Source organism: Gymnoscopelus braueri, assembly GCF_963280865.1.
Source record: "Gymnoscopelus braueri genome assembly, chromosome: 16".
Classification (NCBI taxonomy): domain Eukaryota; kingdom Metazoa; phylum Chordata; class Actinopteri; order Myctophiformes; family Myctophidae; genus Gymnoscopelus; species Gymnoscopelus braueri.
In genome coordinates this window covers 1,862,381-1,882,819 of record NC_137616.1, presented here as the reverse complement: position 1 = coordinate 1,882,819, position 20,439 = coordinate 1,862,381, and the positions used below count along the sequence as shown (strand labels likewise).

Sequence of the window (20,439 nt, the reverse complement as noted above, 5' to 3'; positions counted from 1 at the left end):
GACAGGAAGGTTAGGGCCGCAAAGCAAAGCGGGGAGGGAGGAGAGGAGAGGAGAGGAGCCGAGAGGAGAGGAGAGGCCAGAGGGGCCGGACTTCGTATGACGTGTGTGTGCAGAGTGACTAGGCCAGCAATGGTCGCTGGCCGTCGTTGGACGATGATGGGTTTTGGACTCTGTCTGGACCAACCTCGGATCGGGCCTAGATGTGAGGGTAACTGAGACGAGACGTTAGTTGGTCCACAAATAGTATTGTGAGAAAAAGGGATGCAGAACGTTGGTAGACAAAGAATACAGGGAGATAGAGAGAAGACACATTTTCCAGCCTCAACAGAACCTACAACTCCGTCCCCTGCTGCCATGTATAAGACCAGCTTTGAACATGAACCGCCACTCCTGGAAGGAGTGTGGTCCCTCCAATCCTCCCAGACTAAGCTCTCTTGTTCTGAGTGTACCTTCACGTCTCATCCGAGCCACGACGACCTCAACCGCCAAACGCTGAACAGATACACATGCCCACAACACTCGTGGATGCAATGCATTATGAGCTTGTAGATCTATTTTCGGTACCCCCATACACTGAAGTATACATGGAGTTCAATGGTAGGTGTGGCAGTCAATAACCATCAATGGGGACCGCCTGAACGTTTTTTTTTTAATCAAATTAATGAAATAATTTAACCGAAATAATCTTGCGGTCCACTGGCAATCAGCCTGCGGGCGACTGGTTGGGCAGTGGTCATCATAGATTTATAAGGAAATAATGCTAGACGCAGAATCCAACCTGCACAGATTTCATTTGGGAGAAAAAGAAAACCGTAGAAACAAAAACTAGCACACTCAGTCCTGAGTACTGATAGACAGACAGACATGAAGAAGACAAGGACTTCAGCTGCTGTTCATGGTTGTAAATAGCCACCATGACTCCGCAACACTGTCAATCTCAGAGACACCTGACTTAATTTATTATTATTATTTCTTTCATACATTTTTATGCAAAGATTTTTGTAACCCATTTTTTCACCCAGTGCCAACATTATTATTATTATTTCTTTCATACATTTTTATCCAAAGATTTTTGTAACCCATTTTTTTGCTAATTGCCTAAGCTTTAATCCTGGGTCATAATCACCCGTCGCTGAGCTGCGAGAGACGTTTGTACCACATGGTGTTGTACCGTAAACTTACATTAAACTGACTGTAAAGAACATTCAGGGCATACTTGCCAGCATTAGCCATAGATGGATAACACCGCAAGGTGGATCGTGGCAGGATGCCCAGAAACCTATATAAGTGGATGAATGAGGACAGCTACCACCAGGCCCAAACAGGCCTGAAGCAGTAGCAGGCAACCATCAGGCCTTACAAGTGTGGAGTGTTACTCAAAGTTGGTTTGCTGTGAAATCACCAGTAAATCGGTTCATCTGCTGTGTGACTCGTTTTTAGTCTAGATCAGCAGATTCGGGATGGGTTTGAAATTGCTGCAAAAGGACATGGAGGAGCTGAAATTAGCAGTGGAAATTATGTATTCTAACGTGGAGAGAATGATGAAGCAACAGGTCATCATAACAGAGCTGATTGGTGATGTGAAGCAGCTCAAAAAACGAAGCACTGATCAAGAGAAGAAATTAGTTTTCCTGGAAAATAGATTGGACAGTTTAGAGCAATATTCAAGGATGAACGATGTCATCATCTCAGGTTTGAAGATCAAACCACGGAGCTTTGTCCAGGCGGTGAAAGGCCCTGCATCAGCGAGCAGTCCTGAACACGAAAAGTCAACTGAGGAACAGGTAAAATCATTCCTCTTTGATAAAGGCATTGACATTGACATTGACAATATTGAGGCATGTCACACGCTGCCATCCAGGAGGCTGAACGACAGGCCAACAATACCATCCATAATCATTCGATTTGCAAACAGGAAACATAAAGTAAATCTGCTGAAACAGGGTAGGAAGCTAAAGGGCTCAAATGTTTACATGAACGAACATCTTACAAAAAAAAATGCAGACATTGCCAGAAAAGCAACACTATACCACTACACTATACTGCATATTATCTTAACATTCTTATATTATACCATTATATACTGCATACACATTATTGCTGTACTATATTATATTATCATATACTATCTTACACTATTATATTTGCTACTATTGTTATTGTTACTACTTGTACTATATTTCTGTCTCTCCTCTGTCTCTCCCTCTATCTCTCTCTTCTTTCCCCCGACACGGTCGAGGCAGAAGGCCGCCACCCTAGAGCCTAGGGTCTGCCTGACGTTTCTTCCAGTTAAGAGGGAGTTTTTCGTTGCCACTGTCGCAAAATTGCTTGCTCAGGGTGGGATTGTCGGGTCTCTTCTCTACATTTAAAGTGTCTTGAGACAACTTGTTGTGATTTGACACTTATATATAAAATTGAATTGAATTGAATTGAAAGCAAGGACTCTCAAAAAGCAAGGTAAAATCCAGTCCACTTGGACTACCAGCTGTAATATAAGGTCTTTATTAAATCTATTGGTGCAGCAGAGCAACTCTGGTGGGATTTGCATCACAAGCATTGACCAACTAGAGAGGTTTGATAGAGACCAATAATGTGTTTCCATCATTACTCCTGTGCAGGGATGAAATGCTGCTGCTGTTTAGGTTTTTAACTGTGTACTGTTTTTCTTTTCTTTTTTAATTTTTAGTTTTTCTAAATGTCTATACAATTACCAAAAAATTGGTTAAGGTTTGCACATTTAAACATATGACTTATGTATAAATGGTGTAGCTACAAGTGCACTTACCACATATGAAGCCTATTTTAACATGCTGTTGCTATAGGCCACCTACTAGTTCTGGTATTGACTATTTGAATAATATTTGCACAATGTTGCAAAATGTGACCGATTGTGATTATGAAATATTATTTGCAGGAGATATGAATGTGGATTGGTTTTCTAGTAATTGTTCTTTGAAAAGAAAGTTGAGTGATGCAGCCACTGTATACAATTCGTCTCAGATTGTGAACCTGCCTACAAGAATTCATGTTAATAGAGACGGTTCACGTTTGTCCTCATGTATAGATTTATTTATTTTTACAAATGCCCCAGAAAAATGCTCTAAAGCAATTTTAGTACTGGGCCTCAGATCATTCATAAAAGAATGACTGTTCTTGACTGTAAGGATACAGACGCTGCATTAATGATATGTATAACATTATTTTCGAATATTTGTGATAAACACGCCCCAATTAAAAAGCGTACTGTTAGGAGGATCAAAGCCCCCTGGATTGATGGTGAGTTAAAACAATTTATAAAAGAGAGAGATTTACTTAAGCAATCTGCTATTGCATCTGGCTGCCCTGATACCTGGCAAAAGTATCGAGCCCTTCGGAACAAAATTACTAAAATGAATAGACATAAGAAGAAACACCACTATCAATGTAAATTTGAGGAATGTAAATATGACAGTAAAAAATTGTGGACAATATTCAATGAAGCTGTGGGTAGGGATAAAATGGGCAAAGTGCCTTCATTTATAGAGGTGGAGGGTAGTTTATCACTAGACCAGTTGATATAGCAAATTACTTTAATAACTTTTTCATTAATAAAGTAAGCACAATTCGAGATTAGATGCTACCAGTCAGTGGCAGACTTTCTGATTTAATTATAAAAAACAAGATCATGAAGGACAAGGTAACTTTAATCCTAATAATAAGATAATTTTCGACGCATTTCAGATAAGATAAATAAACAGTGCCGGGGGAAGGATTCGATCCACATGCGTTGGGATTGGAATTTTATGCCCAACTATGCCACAAAGCCATCTGGTATTGCACGTTTTTTTTTTTTTTTTTTACTTATTCTAAGTTTAACCCCAGAAATGACCCCCCCCCACCCCCCCACCCCCCCACCCCCCCACCCCCCCCCCCAACTGTTTTTATTTTTGGGCGGTGTAGCCGCCCCTATAAGTGGGGTTGGGACACCTCATTAGTACACCCTTCGCTGTACTGTGATTGGCTCATAATTAGTACACCCCTAGCATTTAGTACACCCCTAGCTGTACTGTGATTGGCTCATAATTAGTACACCCCTATCATTAGTACACCCCTAGCTGTACTGTGATTGGCTGACTCTATTGGCTGACTCTATTCAGCACTGTGATTGGCTAGCAAGACACATGATGAAATTAATAACCTATAAATAGGACTATGCACTTAAAAAAACCCACTTTTTTTTAAGTGAGCTTCCATCACTGTGATGACCACTGTGATGACCACACCGCCCACTTCACACTGGGTGTGATTTTTTACATATTGTTTCCATTGTGGCCCTATTGATCAAGACATTTAAAGACTAACAATAATATACCATAAAGACCTCATTAACGCTAGAAGAAATTAACGTATTGAGTTCTCACTCTGTATCTGTCAGTCCTTGTCTCTTTTATGCCCATATATGGAGATCTCTGTATCTGTCAGTCCTTGTCCCTTTTATGCCCATATATGGAGATCTCTGTATCTGTCAGTCCTTGTCCCTTTTATGCCCATATATGGAGATATCTGTATCTGTCAGTCCTTGTCCCTTTTTGCCAGACCCAGAGGGTCGGCCTACATGAGGCTCTGCCCCCTTTCGTCCATACATGGGCGAAAAAGACCGGCTGTATAAAAGGGACCCTTTCTTCTCCATACATGGGCATAAAAGGGACACAGGCTGACACGTAATAAGAAGTCCGTCATACGAAGTCCTTATAAAGTACTAGGAATTTATTCTGGGTCTGGAAGAACCAGGTCTCCTGTTCTTGTTCTAATAGACAAGCCTTTGTCTGCTGTTTAAAAGACCTCAGATTGGTCAGATTGACACTGGTTTCGAGGCCGTTACACTGTGTGGCTCCTATGTAAGTAAATGATCCTTTGCACACTTTACTGTTAAAAGCAGGATGGCTCACATTTGCTACACTGGCTCTGGTGAAGAAATGGTTTACTTTGTTTACCTGAGTAAACAATTATTAAAAAACATAGGGACCTCGCCATATATGATCTTATGAACCATGGTCAATCTGGCCATGGTAACCTTGGATTCTACTGGGAGCCAGTTGAGCTCTCTGAACTGGTTCCTCCCTATATGGGTTCTGGGCCCCAACCCTAGTATGACCCTGAGCAGTCTATTCTGAGCTGACTGTAGCTTGGTTTTGAGGGATTTGATTAGGCCCTCGACCCAATCAGTACTTGCGAAAACAAAATAAGGGAGTCGGCCACCACCAGTTCAGTCTCCCTATCTAAGTACCTTGCTGTCCGTGCCAAAGACTTTGTCAGTCCGGAGACCTTGCTCAATACCTTGCCGGCCATATTTTGGCCGTCTAAGTTACCCTCCAAGATACAACCCAGGTATTTCACTGATGATTTTGCTGCCATGTATTCCACATTTAGTTTGACCTTGAAGTCAGGGCCCTTTCCTAATTAGATTTTGGAGCCAAACAGAATAGATTCTGTCTTCTCAGAGTGTAAAGATAACTTGTTATCAATAAGCCAGGAGTTAACGTTGGCCAATTCCTCACTTAGGGAGCTCCCCAGAGTGGCTTGATCCTTCAGCAATATCGAAACACGCTCACAGCGACCCATCACACCAATCTCTCAGCAACACTGACAAGCCATTTTCTATAATATAAACCCAGAGATGGTTACAAAATGATCAATAAAAACAACTAAGTTCGGCTTTAAAAAAAATAATAATAATAAGGCTGCGATGACCGGGCCCTCGCACCTCTGTCCACGTTAGGGGCAAATATCGACCAATCAGAACAGGAAGTAAAGCTAAAGCTAACAATATTGAAGGACAAGGTCTCCCAACCCAACCCTAACCTTAACCCTAACGAGTGACGTGACTCACAAGTCTTTACGACAAACCGTTAAAAAGTTATAGCAAAACATAGGAACTTTCAACCAATCAGAAGAGGGGGCGGGGCTAAGTAACCAATGAATGACAAGGATCGACTCTCAACCGAGTCAAGTGATACGACTCACAAGTCTGTACGACAAACCGTTCAAAGGTTATAGCAAAAAATAAGAACTATACCATGTAAGTCTGTTGTCTGTTACACATACAAAATAAATATAAACGGGAACTATCAAATATCGACCAATCGGCTATTTTCATTTCCTGTTTGGCGGTGAAATAAGGAAGTTTGACACTTCGCCATGGTCACGCCGTTGTATGAAAACTCACGCTTTTGATAACTTTTCATCGTTGAGGTCTCTTGTGTACGCTGAGCGAGTTTGAGGTGATTCTCACCATCCTCCTAAGACGATCTCCTAGTTAGCGTATGTAGTAGCAGGCATCAGTGGTGGAAAAAGTACTCAAATGAATCAAGACTGAATGAAATCAATACTGCAATGTAGAAGTTTTTCCATTACAAGTAAAAGTCCGGAATTCAAAATGTACTTGAGTAAAAGTACAAAAGTATTGGTATCAAACATGTACTAGAGTACCAAAAGTAAAAGTGCTAAAATGTTTTAAAATAGCAGATCTACAAGCTTGTAGATCTGCTATTTTCAAATAGCCTAGGAATAAAAAGGGGCTAAAGTGGTTAATGTATGTTTTAAAATGTAATAACTTATATCTGCAAAGTAACTAGTAACTAAAGTTTTCAAATAATTGTAGTGGAGTAAAAGTACAATATTTGCCTCTGAGACGTAGTGGATTAGAAGTAAAAGTATTGAATATTGGAAATATTCCAGTAAAGTAAAAGTACCTCAAAATTGTACTTAAGTACAGTACTTGAGTAAATGTACTTTTTGTTCCTTTACACCACTGGCAGGTATGTACATGATGTTTAGAATAGCATCATATCCAGATGATGCCCTTCATGAGGAGAGATTAAAAGAAGCAGCAGATGCTGTGTTCTTAAAGCCTTCAAGTCCACACCAAATATTTGTTTGTTGCAACTTGCAGCTAGCTGCATAGGTCTAAATAATAATCTTCTCTTCTAGGAATCCCTGGAACAAAAGCTTTACAGATCGGGGGGGTCCGCGCGGCCAAGAACATCGATTTGGCGGGTCCTTGACTTTTTAGTTTGAGAACCAACGCATCTGTGTAACCACTTAAACCATTATTTTATACCTTGGCTATTCAAAAATAGCAGATATACAAGCTCATAGCAAATCTTTGAACATATATATTTTTAACTCTCTCACTGCCAGACTTATTTCTGGCTGCGTTTGCCCACTGCCAGCGATTTTCTTACCTTTTTCCAAGTAGTCACAGAATATTTATCTCCAGTATGATCAATCCCCTGATGGTTGCTAATCACTGAGGGTTGTACTGTGTGGTTTCACAAATGTCAACGAGGTCATCGCGACCTCGTTGACATTAATTGTCTGCCTTTGAAAATAACATGTCTGGGCCAGAAATACATAGTAAAAAAAAAAAGTACACAGGAGCCGAGATACAGCCTTTTTAAGTAATACGTTTACCAAGAAGTGAATGGAGCAGCAAATCTTCGGATCACGATATCTTGGGTTCTGAACGTTTTTCTCAAACAAATATTTGACATGAAAACGTTTGAGAACCACTGATATAGAAGATATTTTGTAGAATCAGAACCTCAGGTCTTAAGACGGTGCCTGCCAGGGACGCATACAGTTATGCGTCCTCTCAACTAGCTAGTTGAAAGGACGCATACTGTATATGCCAACCTATGAATGATGCCATGACTGTGAGAGAACGATAGAACTGGAAATGACGTCATCCCAAAAAAACTAACTCTGTCCAGTCGTCCACTCCCATGATATGAGATTTAGAAAAACACATCTAGTTCGGATTTTTTCTCCCAGACTGCATTTTCTGGTGAAAACGAGCCATACTACCGATAACAACAGAACGGACAATCGCGGTTACAATGTTTTTGTTCCGGTGGAGAGGAGAGACTCGTCTCTAGCCTGGTTCCAGACCATAGACCCCGCCCACTCTCTGAGTGGACAGCCTCCTCTTGGTCTGGTGTTGAAATGTGAACCTAGGATTTATTCGGTACAAAAAGTACCGTCCAATGAGAGTCGGAGGTGGGGGTGGGTCTAAAGACAAGCCAATCAGCAAATATCTGCTAAGGCAAGCTGTGCAATGACGTCAGATGTAGGCGGATCCGTGGATCTCTTGTGATTGGTTTAGGAAAATTCAAATCCCCTCCCCCTTGTAATCGCAGACACTGGAGCCAATTTCAGACTGAAGCTCCACGCATATTAATAGGAATTAATTAATACCTGGCAGTGAATGTGTTAGAGGGTTAAGGAGTCTAGACCCAACCTGCAGTTCGGTGGCGTCCTCCCTGGTGAAGTTCAGCCTGCCGATCCGTTGCCTCCGCCTCTCCCTGGCCTCCAGGCACAGGCCCGACGGGCACAGTGTGGACGACAGCCCCAGGACCCGGCCGCCCACCACGCCCAGATAGTGCAGGAAACGAGTCTGCAGCTGGGGGAGCAGAACGAGGTGATTACAATAGAGTTAACGGCTTATGTTGTGTTTTTTGCTGTTTTGTTTTAATTGTTGTTTTTTGACAGAAAATGTCAGACCTCTTTGTCCTTACTACTTGCCACAATGTTTTTTTTTATTGTCTGCAAAAATACATTTGTGGAAAAAAAATAAAATACTGTATATAGAGTTAACTAAAACTAAGTTAAATAAATAAACAATTTTAGTTAACTGAAATAAACATGTAAATGATAAGTTTGTGGATATCCATTTTCCAATTTCTTAGCTGTGCCAGAGCCTTGTATTAGAGAGTTGCGCCACCTCGGGGGCAGAAAACTGTACCGGTCACGTGGTTCATGTAAACTCGAAATAGTGACAAACGCTCATGGTAAGGTTGGGCGGTTGGACGATATTTGTCATTTTATTTTGCAAAATAAATGTATCCCAATGGTCTGCCTCCTCGAGAATTAAACTCTTCAAATATAGCCAAATTAAACTTAAAGCACAATACAAAGCGTGCACGAAATGTTAATCAATTTGGGCCATTCTAATAATGATTGATGATGATGATGAAGGCTCTTGTTGCGCTTATTTCCGACGAGTCTAGGTTACAAAACTCGGTCCCCTCCCCGGTAGGTAGGTAACTGAATGGAGCGGAGGAGAGCATTGCTTTCCTAGTTGTCTGTTTATCAGCTGCTGTACGTTTGATGATAGCTGTATATATATATCTTTATATAAAAACAAAACTACAGCTCCAGTTTCTGCAAATCCTCGCTGTGCATTTGCAAGCTTGATGACGCAGGAACGCGCGTCCCCCCCTGGTCTCACAAGATCCAGCACTTGATTCTTAACTTTTGCTGTCAAGTCTGGATATTAAAACTTGTGTCAGCTTATGAACAGAGTACTTCTACATTGCAGTATTGATACTTTTACTTAAGTAAAACATTTGAGTACTTTTTCCACCACTGGTTGCGAGTCCCTTTAGTTACAGGGGAGGGCGGCCCGGGCGGGTGATAATTATTTCTCCTAATATAAAAAGGTTAACTTGGATGGGTGTGTTTCGCCACATCGTTGCTGCAAACTGAGGTATGCTACTCTGCTTCAACTTCACTTCATCTCCTTGCCTGTGATCTCCTCGCCTGTGATCTACAAGCTCACAATGCGTCGCAATGCGACGCGTTGTGAGCTTGTAGATCTGCTATTGCACGTGTTACAGCCGAATATAATGTACTCCGTCGTGCGCCGCGGTCGTGCGCCGAAAATAGCAGATCTACAAGCTCACAATGGGTCGCGTCAGCGACGCATTGTGAGCTTGTAGATCTGCTATTTTTGACACGCGACCCCGCTGTACGGCGAAGTATAACTCGAGCTGTAGAAGACTGGCCCGATTAAGTGAACGTGAGGCGACGCAACTCTCCTCACATGGCTCTGGTCAAATCGAAATGAAAACAGAACCTAAATCAAAAACTTCCAAACTCCACTAACCTGTGGTGTGAGCGGCTCCAGTTCAGCCAGCACCAGCAGCTTGGCGCAGTGGATCCAGGGGTGGGTGAGGACATGCCTGGGCTGCAGGTGGTAGATGATGTAGCGCTCCGTGTCGATGCACTCTGCCAGCAGAGAGTGGATCTGCTGGAAGCGCTCCTCACTGCCGCCCGTGTACACCAACACGTTGGGCGGTTTGCCGGTGCCGTCCCGCCCGGGGAACCCTTTAGCGTCGTCCTGAAATGAGAGGTGCAACGATTGATGGAATGAACGGATTATATGATAAAAAAAAATTCATTACAAATAAGTGTTAAATAGAGCACCGAAGTCTGACGTAATTTACACATCCTACCTGGTTCGCGGTTTTCCACCCCCGTTCCGAATCCCCATAGACGTCTTTAATATCGCGTCAAATAAGAACTGTGTTCCAAAAATAAACAAATGATCCCGGCGGTTTGACTCTTATGGATATGAAGCATCAACTGACGGTGAGAAAACGCGAATGTTACTTCCGCCGAATTAGTTACATTTTCACCAGAAACAGTCATACTGACTATCATAAACGATACAGAGTCACCTCCCTGACAATATCGCCGAGACAGTTTGTTTATTTTTGGACCACAATTCTTATATGAGACGATTCTAAGATGACCCAATGTTATTCTCCATAGAGAAATTACTTTATGAAACAGGGGATGAACGAGTGACGTCAGGACTTCTGTACTCTATAGCTCTATATTCTGATGTACTCATTGCTATCGTGTTTGTTCAGTAACAGTTAACGTCTGTAACGTCAGTAACGTCTCTCCAGCTCTTTATTAAACAGAAAATGCATTTTCAGGTCAGGAGAGAGAACTTTATACAGGATAAACAAGTTAAATTGGAAGTGATAACACAAAGTGATGAGCTGACAAAATACATTGGAACTGAATCACTATAAAAATGTAAGCTGATAAATGCATACTCTCTCCTGATTGGCTGAAATGTTGCCACCCACCTGAAAATGTATTTTATGTTTATTAAAGAGCTGGAGAGCCTCTGAACACACATTCTATAGACATTAGTACTATCAGAATATAGTGCTTTAACCTTTTAACAAAGAACTTTTAGTTTTAACCCAAAAAATGGCACTTACCCTACCTTTAACCAAATAATGGATTAGTTGAGTAGCATAAATGGACGTGAAGTACGATTGGCTTTCAATGGTTAATCGCTTTCAAGTTTCAACCTGGCAACCCTATTTTGTCTTTATCCTATATTAACCCATTAAGACCTGAGGCAATTCTTAAAAATGTTTTAAAAACAGTTTTTTGAAAAAAAAATGTAAAACATATTTTTTAAAGATTTTTCAAAAATTGCAGATCTACAAGCTCATAGCACAGCACTCGGTGCCGCGCTATGAGCTTGTAGATCTGCTATTTTTGAATAGCCAAAGAAAGACCGGCAAAGCATCTGTCATTTTAGATTTTAACCACGTTAACCATTATCTTATTCTTTGGCTTTTCAAAAATAGCAGATCTACAAGCTCATGAGCTTGTAGATCTGCTATTTTCTTTTAAATCATGATTTGTTTTGCAAATCTTTGAATATATATATTTTTAAAGCAAACATTTGTAACTCAAATCTTTGCTTCTGCAAATGTCTTCTAAATGCTGACAGTTCTTTTTTAAAAACTCATGTTGCTATAATCAGTGGTGCTCAAACTTTTTCATGTCAAGGACCCCCAAAAATGTATTTGGACCCCCATCTCAAAATATGTTGTTCCAGGGACCACCCAGAGGAAAAGATTTGAGTAAAAAATGTTCGCTTTAAAAAAAAAATATATATATATTCAAAGATTGTTCAAAAATAGCAGATCTACAAGCTCATAGCACGGCACTCGGTGCCGCGCTATGACGGCATATATTCACTGCCACCGTTTGACCCTTTTCTCCTTTGTTGATGACATGTATTATTGTGTTAATTGTGTATGCTATGTTGATGAATTAAATACATAGGACCACAATGGAAAGTCCCCAGGACTTGTTTGTGTTATCCTTTTAGCCTTGATGTCTTACTGTACCACATGCTGTTTACATTTCTCACTAATAAAGTATTCAGTCAATCAATCAACTGTTGCTCCAATCCACACGTAACCTGGCACAAACACTGTTCAGGGGTCAGCCACGAGACTAGTTACACCTGTGGCCACAAGGGGGCCACAGGTGCACCGATGCTTCAATCAGTTCAACTTGGCAGTTGGCACAAACTTGGTCCCTGGCACATGTATTTGGCTGCGGGGTCTGATGCCAAATACATAACAATTTGGGGGTCCTTGACCACTGTAGTAGATGCCCCCCCCCATAAGTAGTAAATGATAGAATAATCACTAAGCAAATCGTTGTTGTCGGGCAGAATAGTGTAGTGTTTTTTTCGTAAATTAAACGCCCTTGATCCAACTACAGCGTCACACAAAAGCGTCAAAAGTGGCAGATCTACAAGGCAAGCTACAAGTAGCAGATCTACAAGTAGCAGATCTACAAGTAACAGATCTACAAGTAGCAGATCTACAAGCTTAACACGCGCCACTTCGCGCCGCATTTTTGCCGTTTTTTGCATTTGAATCCTGAAAAGTGTTTTGGACATATCTATGCTGTCCGGCAGAAACCAGCTAACTCCAAAATGTTCATTTTTCAGGAAATGAAAAAAAGTGGAGTTAGGAGGTTTTGTTCATCATTGATAAGAACAGCTGAATGGACCTACAAGCTCACAATGAGGTTGGAGGTCAAAAGGGGGTGGAGCCTTTGGTGGAGTTAGCTGGTTTAGCAGAAAGTTTGAGGATCCAATGGAGTTAGCTGGTTTTGTCAGAAGCACTTTAACATTGGTTCAATATTTTTGTAAACTTCAATAGCACTGATTTATGAAAGAAATGCAAAAAGTTCAAACATGTTAGCTGGTTTCTGCCCCACTGCAACGATATAAGGTTTCCAGTGGTGGAAAAAGTACTCAATTCAAGTAAAAGTATCAATACTGAAATATAGAATTACTCCGTTAGGGCGCGCCCCCACCAAGAGTTGGCTGGCCGCTGATAAACGCAGGTTGTGCGCGGCCACAGTTTTTTGCAGCCAGCGGATTCTAAAAAACGGGAGTGTCGCACCTGTCACTCACTTTCAGGAGCCTCCCCGTAGCCCGCAGCTCCTGTGCCTGCTGCCTTGAGCACCATGTTGCTTCCTGAGTCTTGAGACGGTCCGCCTTCGACTCACCCGATTGGACAGAGGGAGAAAATCAGCGCCTGCCTCCAGCAGTTTTATGCTTAGGCGACTAAGCAGAGAGCAGATAAACGCAAGGTCTGCGCGAGAGGCGGAAAAATCAGCTCTTGCGTGAATCAACGCATTTGCATGCGCGCTCCCACCGCACTTTTATTTTACCTCTGGGGCGGAATCTGCCAATGCTTTGTCAAAGCAAATGCGTGGATTCATGTTCTTGCACATTTTTTCCAAGAATCCAAGTCCGGAATTCAAAATGTACTTGAGTAAAAGTACAAAAGTATTGCCATCAAAATGTACTTAAAGTACCAAAAATAAAAGTACTCATTGTGCAGAATGTCCCATTTCAAGTTTTCAAATGTATAAAAATATTTTGAAAATAGCAGATCTACAAGCAGATCTACAAGCTATCACTATTGTGAGCTTGTAGATCGGCTATTTTCAAATGGCCGAAATGTATATAGGGCTGAAGTGGTTGATGTATGTTTTGTAATAATAATCAAAATCTACAAAGTAACTAGTAACTAAAGTTTTCAAATAATTGTAGTGGAGTAAAAGTAAAAAAAAGTAGAAGTATTGGAAATGAAGTAAAGTACAAATACCTCAAAATTGCTCTTAACTCATTGAGTTCCATTAACGTGTTTCACGTGTTTTACCGCTATCGCATAATATGCACTTCGCATTGCATATTTCGCAACTTTTCACATATTTCGAATTTTTCGCATATCACATTTTTCGGATATTGCCGCATATTTCACAACTTTCCGCATATTTCACAACTTCCCGCAATCGCCCCGCTTAAAATTGCAAAAAAAAATGCATATTTCATCGCAAAATCAAGGATTTCAGCCCGCATAATCAAGAGTTTTAGCCCGCATAATCAAGGATTTTTGCCCGCGTTATTCTGGAGGGTCTACTTATAACTGAAAAAGGCTGTATCTCGCTTCCTAAGCATTTTTCTTTTTACTTTAAAAAAAAAATCAAAATCAAAATCGTACTGGCCAGAAATAGCCAGAAATAATTCAGGCACTCAATGAGTTAAGTACAGCACTTGAGTAAATGTACTTAGTTACTTTCCACCACTGAAGGTTTCCAACCTGACAAGGGACTAAATAAATAAATGAACGGTTACCTGAAAGTCCTCCAGAGCCTCGTCGTCGCTGCTGTTCAGCGCGGTGTCGTTGGCATCGTCGGGCAGCTCGGGGATGTTCTCCCCCGAGGCGTACTTCACAGACAGGATGGTGCTGTTCTCCAGCTCCAGGCATTCGTGGCAGTTGGACAGGTGCAGGTGTGTGTTGCTGTGGGCCGACATGTGGCCCAGCTGCAGCTCAGAGCCCAGCTCCTGGCTGCTGCTGCACAGCGGCTCCGAGCCTCGACGATCCTCCAACCTAATATAAGAAATACACAGGGGGGTAAAAGTAACTAATGTACTCAAGTACAAGTACAATTTTTTAGGTATTTTTGACTTACCTTGGAGTATGAACAATTTTCAGTACTTGTGCTTCTACTCCACTGCATCTCAGAGGCACATATTGTACTTTTTACTCCGCTACTTAAATCACTTAAATCACAGGCTAGAGGAACAAGACTGAACAAGACTGGTTGACGTACTGTACTAAACAGCACACAGGTAGAAGAATCTTGGCTGGGTTTCAAAAAACAAATCCATTCCAATTTTGGACAGCGTGGCTCCCATGAAAACCATCAGGGTCAAAACCCCCTCGGTACCATGGATGAATTCGGACATCCTTACTGCCATGAAAGTCAGAAACAAAAAGTCTTATTTTTTATTTTTGAAAATACTGATATTATCATAACAAATGTTTTTTTTTTAAACGGTTAGGATTTAGAAGACATTTCTAGAATCCCCAGAAGCAAAGATTTGAGTTAAAATGTGTGTGTGTGTGTGTGTCTGTGTGTGTGTGTGTGTGTGTGTGTGTGTGTGTGTGTGTGTGTGTGTGCGTGCATGTGTATGTATGTATGTATGTATGTATGTATGAATATATATATATATATATATATATATATATATATATATATATTATATATATAAAGATTTGCACAAATGTTCACAATTTAAAAAAGATTGCAGATCTACAATTAAGCTCATAGTGCCGCGCTATGAGCTTGTAGATCTGCTATTTTTGCCAGACCCAGGGGGTCGGCCTACAGGAGGCTTTGTCGGTCCCTCTTTTCCTCCCCAGCCATTCAGGAACGCTTCAGATTTCAACCACCAGGGGCAACAGAGCAGGTCTGGACTTGCTACCATTTGAAGCAGCAGTGAATTAGCCTGGTAAACCCTCCCTCCGGAAATCTCATTTCCATTTGATTCCAGGAGTGAGTCTGGCATGAAGGCTTGTATGGGCGTTTCTAGTGCATTACCAAATAACCGAGCCAATCAGCGTCCTCGCTCATTGTTTTGTGATTGACAGCGGGGGTAGGCCAATCAGGTGGAACCCGAGTGGTTCACACGTCATTAATCAATACACCTTTCATACAAGCTGCTCATTAACATCATAGACAAACCAATTACTCCTGGTGATAATCACTGCAGCCTAAAGTGGCTTAATTGGACATCAAAGGGCCACTTGGACATCAAAGCTACATTACTCCCGCCCAGCTCCAGCCCACAGCCAAATTGCCCATATAGGTCTGCAGGCCAGACTCACTCCTGAAATAAAATACAAATGAGATTTCTGGAGGGAGGGTTTACCAGGCTAGCAGTGAATGGGGACACTAACAAACATTGAATTACCTTTAATTCAACTGGTTTAAAACATGTGCCGTGTAACTTTAGGCAATTTTTTTGTTCTACTAACCCTATTTCAGAGGTTTATTACTACACAAGCAGCATAGTAAATTACCTAAACTTATGAAATGCTGGATTCAAAGCCCTTCTGCCCATATTCTGTGCACTGACTGCCAAGGGACAGGTGAATGTAATCAGACTGGAAGGTTTGCTGGTCTAGCCTATACACAAATCTACAACCAAATACCCCTATACACAAAATGCTGCACACACACAAAATGCCTAAAATGATTTATACTTTTAACTTATAAAGTGGTTTGTAGGCGTGTTGCCTACTAGGATTTTTTTCCTTCTGGGTCTGGCAGAACCAGGTCTCCTGGTCTTGTTTGAAAAACGTATGCTGCTATTATAGTGGCGCTCTAACGTTTTCATGTCAAGGACCCCCAACATTATATATATTTAGCAGCGGAACCCCCATTTCAAAATATTTTTTTCCAGGCGCCAGGGAGATTTGAGTTAAAAATGTTCGCTTTAAAATAATATATATTCAAAGATTTGCACATATTTTCAAGAATTAAAAATGAATAGCAGATGTACAAGCTCACTTCATGCAGTGCTATGAGCTTGTATATCTGCTATTTTTGAACAGCCAATGTATATTAAAAGAATCACACCCAGTGTGAAGTGAGCGGTGCTATGAGCGAAGTTTTAAGTTAATGTCATCATGTGTCTCGCTAGCCAATCACAGCACGTCCTGCAAAGATAAGTATTCAGACCCTTTGCTATGACACTTGTATATTTGCACCGCTCGGTGCTCAAAAACAACAGTGGTCATCACAGCGATGGAAGCTCACTTAAAAAAAATTAAAGTGAGTGGTGCTATTTATGAGTTATTAATTTCATCATGAGTCTCGCTAGCCAATCACAGTACGTCACAGCCAATCAGCCAATCACAGTACAGCGAAAGACAAATTTTCGCGACGGAAAGAAAAACTTTTGCCACGGATGGGTCCCAAACCCACTTATAGGAGCGGCTACACCGCTCAATAATGCTTTTTAGCTAAAATCGAAAATTTGCGGTCTTAATGGGTTGTCCCTTTTATGCCCATATATAGAGATCTCTGTATCTGTCAGTCCTTGTCCCTTTTATGCCCATATATGGAGATCTCTGAAGTCATCAGTATATATCCATTTGGGCTCGCTGATATGCCCATAAATGGAGATCTCTGTGTCTCTCAGTCTTCGCCCCTTTTATGCCCAGTTGGCCTACACAACACGAAAAATCCGCCGTAGCCTACTTTGAATCAAATTAGACAGCTTTGGCCCTCGTTTATCAATGCACAGGCTACAGAAATCATCTCATGAAAAGGGTAATTTATGATCTGGTACATACATATAACACATAACCCCAAACCCCACCCAGCCCACCCAAAAGCCAAACAGATTGGCAGTGCCATCATAGTCTTGCCTTGCTGTTGTTGACAATGATCCTCAATTTACTGCATGTTAGGATGTAGTTGTAGTGATTCGTGCCAAGCCGGGATCGCACCCCAGTCTCCCACTCGGCAAACCGACACACAGCCTATCGTGCCAATAGAGCTGAGCCCGATTGGCAGAGCTGTTGTGACTGGGTCTTGTCCGGGGCACTACATTTAACCCCTCGGTTTTTGGAGCATGTCCTCGCGCATCACACTTCACGCCGCACAGCGTCCCTCACGTCCCTCACGCAAGGACCTCAAGCTCCACGTCCTGCCGAATACGCCAGATGTAGTGATTTGCACCGAGCAAAGCTCTATTGGGTAGGTTGTGCGTTGATTTGCAGAGTGGGAGACTGGGGTTCGATTCCAGCTTGGTGCGAATCACTATTCACTACATAGCAGTGGCGCCGTTGCCTGTTTAATGAAAAGACACTGTCCCCCCCGTATGATTCAGTCCAGTCGAGATTTTTTTTTTGATTCAGTCCAGTCCCCCGCACCACGCCGCGAGGTGGGGGCAGTCCATTTGGTTACAGCGGACATTTGGGATGAAGAAAAAAGAAAAAGAAAAAACCTCCGACATCTACACTTCATGGAGTACATTTTTTGTACCAAATTAACCAAATTAATCAAAACATTTCGGTTGGGATGGGCTGGGATGTTCATTTTCCATGCCAGCGCCCCTGCTACATAGTTTATTTGGTGTGTCGTGTTGTCATCCAGGTACACATCTTCCCTGGAATGTTCTTTTTGGAACATTGTGTTGGTGGTCAGAATTTGGTTTTCCTCCATGATCTCCAGCGTACGATTTGCATTATCATTATAATGAAAAATAGAACAGCATGGGGGCACGGTAGCGCAGTCGGTAGCACTTTCGCCTCACAGCTAGAAGGTCCTGGGTTCGATTCCCGCGGGGACGCTATGGGCGCTGGGGCGTGTTCTCTCCTCCACGTCATCAGTGCCCATATCAGGTGGGGTTAACGAAAGGGCCTTTCTGTGTGGAGTTTGCATGTTCTCCCCGTGTCTCCAAGGGTAGGTACCCTCTCACAAAAAAAAATGTATACTGCCTCCCCCTGGTCAGCCGGGGGATCTGATGGAGGGGAAAGTAACTGGTTGGAATAACGTGTTCCTTCCACGCGCTTAAGTCCTACCGGGTAAACCCCCCCCTGTCAGGTGATAAGGAGCGTTTTGCTCACTCCTCATGCATTGAAGGAAGCATTAGCTCAGTTCGGGGCTCTCCCCAGGCAGAGGGAGAGTAGCGCCCCAGATTACAGCTAAGGCAATTTGCACTGAGTGGAAAAAATTGGTTAAAAAAATCAAGGGATAAAAAATAAAATAAGAAATTAAAATGAAATCAAATAAAAAAGTACAGCAGAGAAAAACTCTCTGTACAGTGCCTGCGCAAATCGGCATTGCTAAGCACGCTTGGCAACAGTTTGTGTTGTGTGTGATGTAAGACCAGAACTCTGAACAGCCTATATAAGGTGTGAAGATGTCTTTACACGTCCACTTCAAAACTGTAGCCTACTGCCAATGGAATATGGAAACAAAGAGAAAATGAGAGACAGCGATGGAGGTAGCCATCCCCCAGTAGCCTGTCATGAAATACCCAGCTCTTTAACCAATCAGAAACAAGGAGACACATATGAACCAAGATCTTTCGGTCAACAATTTACAGCCTTCAAAACACCACCAGGAGAAGTAAATACACATAAACTGACAGGAAAGAAAAAACACATCTGTCAACAGTGTTACAAGAGTTTCAGTAGGTTAAGTGAGCTGAAGAACCACTACCGTATCCACACTGGAGAAAAACCTTTCCACTGTAAACAATGTGAAAATAGTTTCAGTGTGTTAGGTAACCTGAAGACACACCAGCGTATCCACACTGGAGAAAAACCTTTCTATTGTAAACAGTGTGACAAGAGTTTCAGTATGTTAAGTAACCTGAAGACACACCAGCGTATCCACACTGGGGAAAAGCCTTTCCACTGTAAACAGTGTGACAAGAGTTTCAGTGTGTTAGGTAGTCTACAGACACACCAGCGCATCCACACTGGAGAAAAACCTTTCCACTGTAAACAGTGTGACAAGAGTTTCAGAGTGTTAGGTAGTCTACAGACACACCAACGTATCCACACCGGAGAAAAACCTTTCTATTGTAAACTGTGTGACAAGAGTTTCAATAACTTAGGCGGTCTAAAGAAACACCACCGTATCCACACTGGAGAAAAACCTTTCCACTGTAAACAGTGTGACAAGAGTTTCAGTCAGTTATGTAGTCTTAAGAAACACCAGCGTATCCACACTGGAGAAAAACCTTTCCACTGTAAACAGTGTGAGAAAAGTTTCAATGTGTTGGATAATCTGAAGAGACACCAGTTTATCCACACTGGAGAAAAACCTTTCCACTGTAAACAGTGTGACAAGAGTTTCGGTGAGTTAGGTAGTCTAAAGAAACACCACCTTATTCACACTGGAGAAAAACCTTTCCACTGTAAACAGTGTGACAAGAGTTTCAGTGAGTTAGGTAGTCTAAAGAAACACCACCTTATTCACACTGGAGAAAAACCTTTCCACTGTAAACAGTGTGACAAGAGTTTCAATCGGTTATGTAGTCTTAAGAAACACCACCTTATCCACACTGGAGAAAAACCTTTCCAGTGTAAACAGTGTGACAAGAGTTTCAGTGAGTTAGGTAATCTAAAGAAACACAAACGTATCCACACCGGAGAAAAACCTTACCACTGTAAACAGTGTGACAAGAGTTTCAGTGAGTTAGGTAGTCTCAGGAAACACCATCTTATCCACACCGGAGAATAACCTTTCTAGGTTCAAGGTTCAAGGTCTTTATTAATGTCCCAAAAGGGCAATTAGGTTTACAGCAAGAGTAGTGGTTTAAAACATACAGACAGTACAGGACAACAACAGGCATGAAACACCATAGCATAAAACAAAAGTCTGGGCGCATCTAGTGCAAGTACTGGTGCTGCCGGTCGCTGCGTGCGCATGCGCCCTGAGTAAACAGTTTGACAAGAGTTTCAGTCA

At 41.9% G+C, this 20,439-nt stretch overlaps 1 protein-coding gene across 1 annotated transcript; it reads right to left on the bottom strand.

Annotated features, from left to right (window-relative positions):
• Positions 1-1,701: 1,701 nt before the first annotated feature.
• LOC308102520 (biotin--protein ligase-like) lies at positions 1,702-14,872 on the bottom strand (the record flags this gene model as incomplete). Its single annotated transcript, XM_080452262.1, has 5 exons — positions 1,702-1,755; positions 8,279-8,440; positions 9,926-10,159; positions 14,300-14,555; positions 14,796-14,872. The coding sequence occupies 5 exons, from the start codon at positions 14,870-14,872 to the stop codon at positions 1,702-1,704; spliced, it is 783 nt and encodes a 260-aa protein (XP_080308388.1).
• Positions 14,873-20,439: the final 5,567 nt, after the last annotated feature.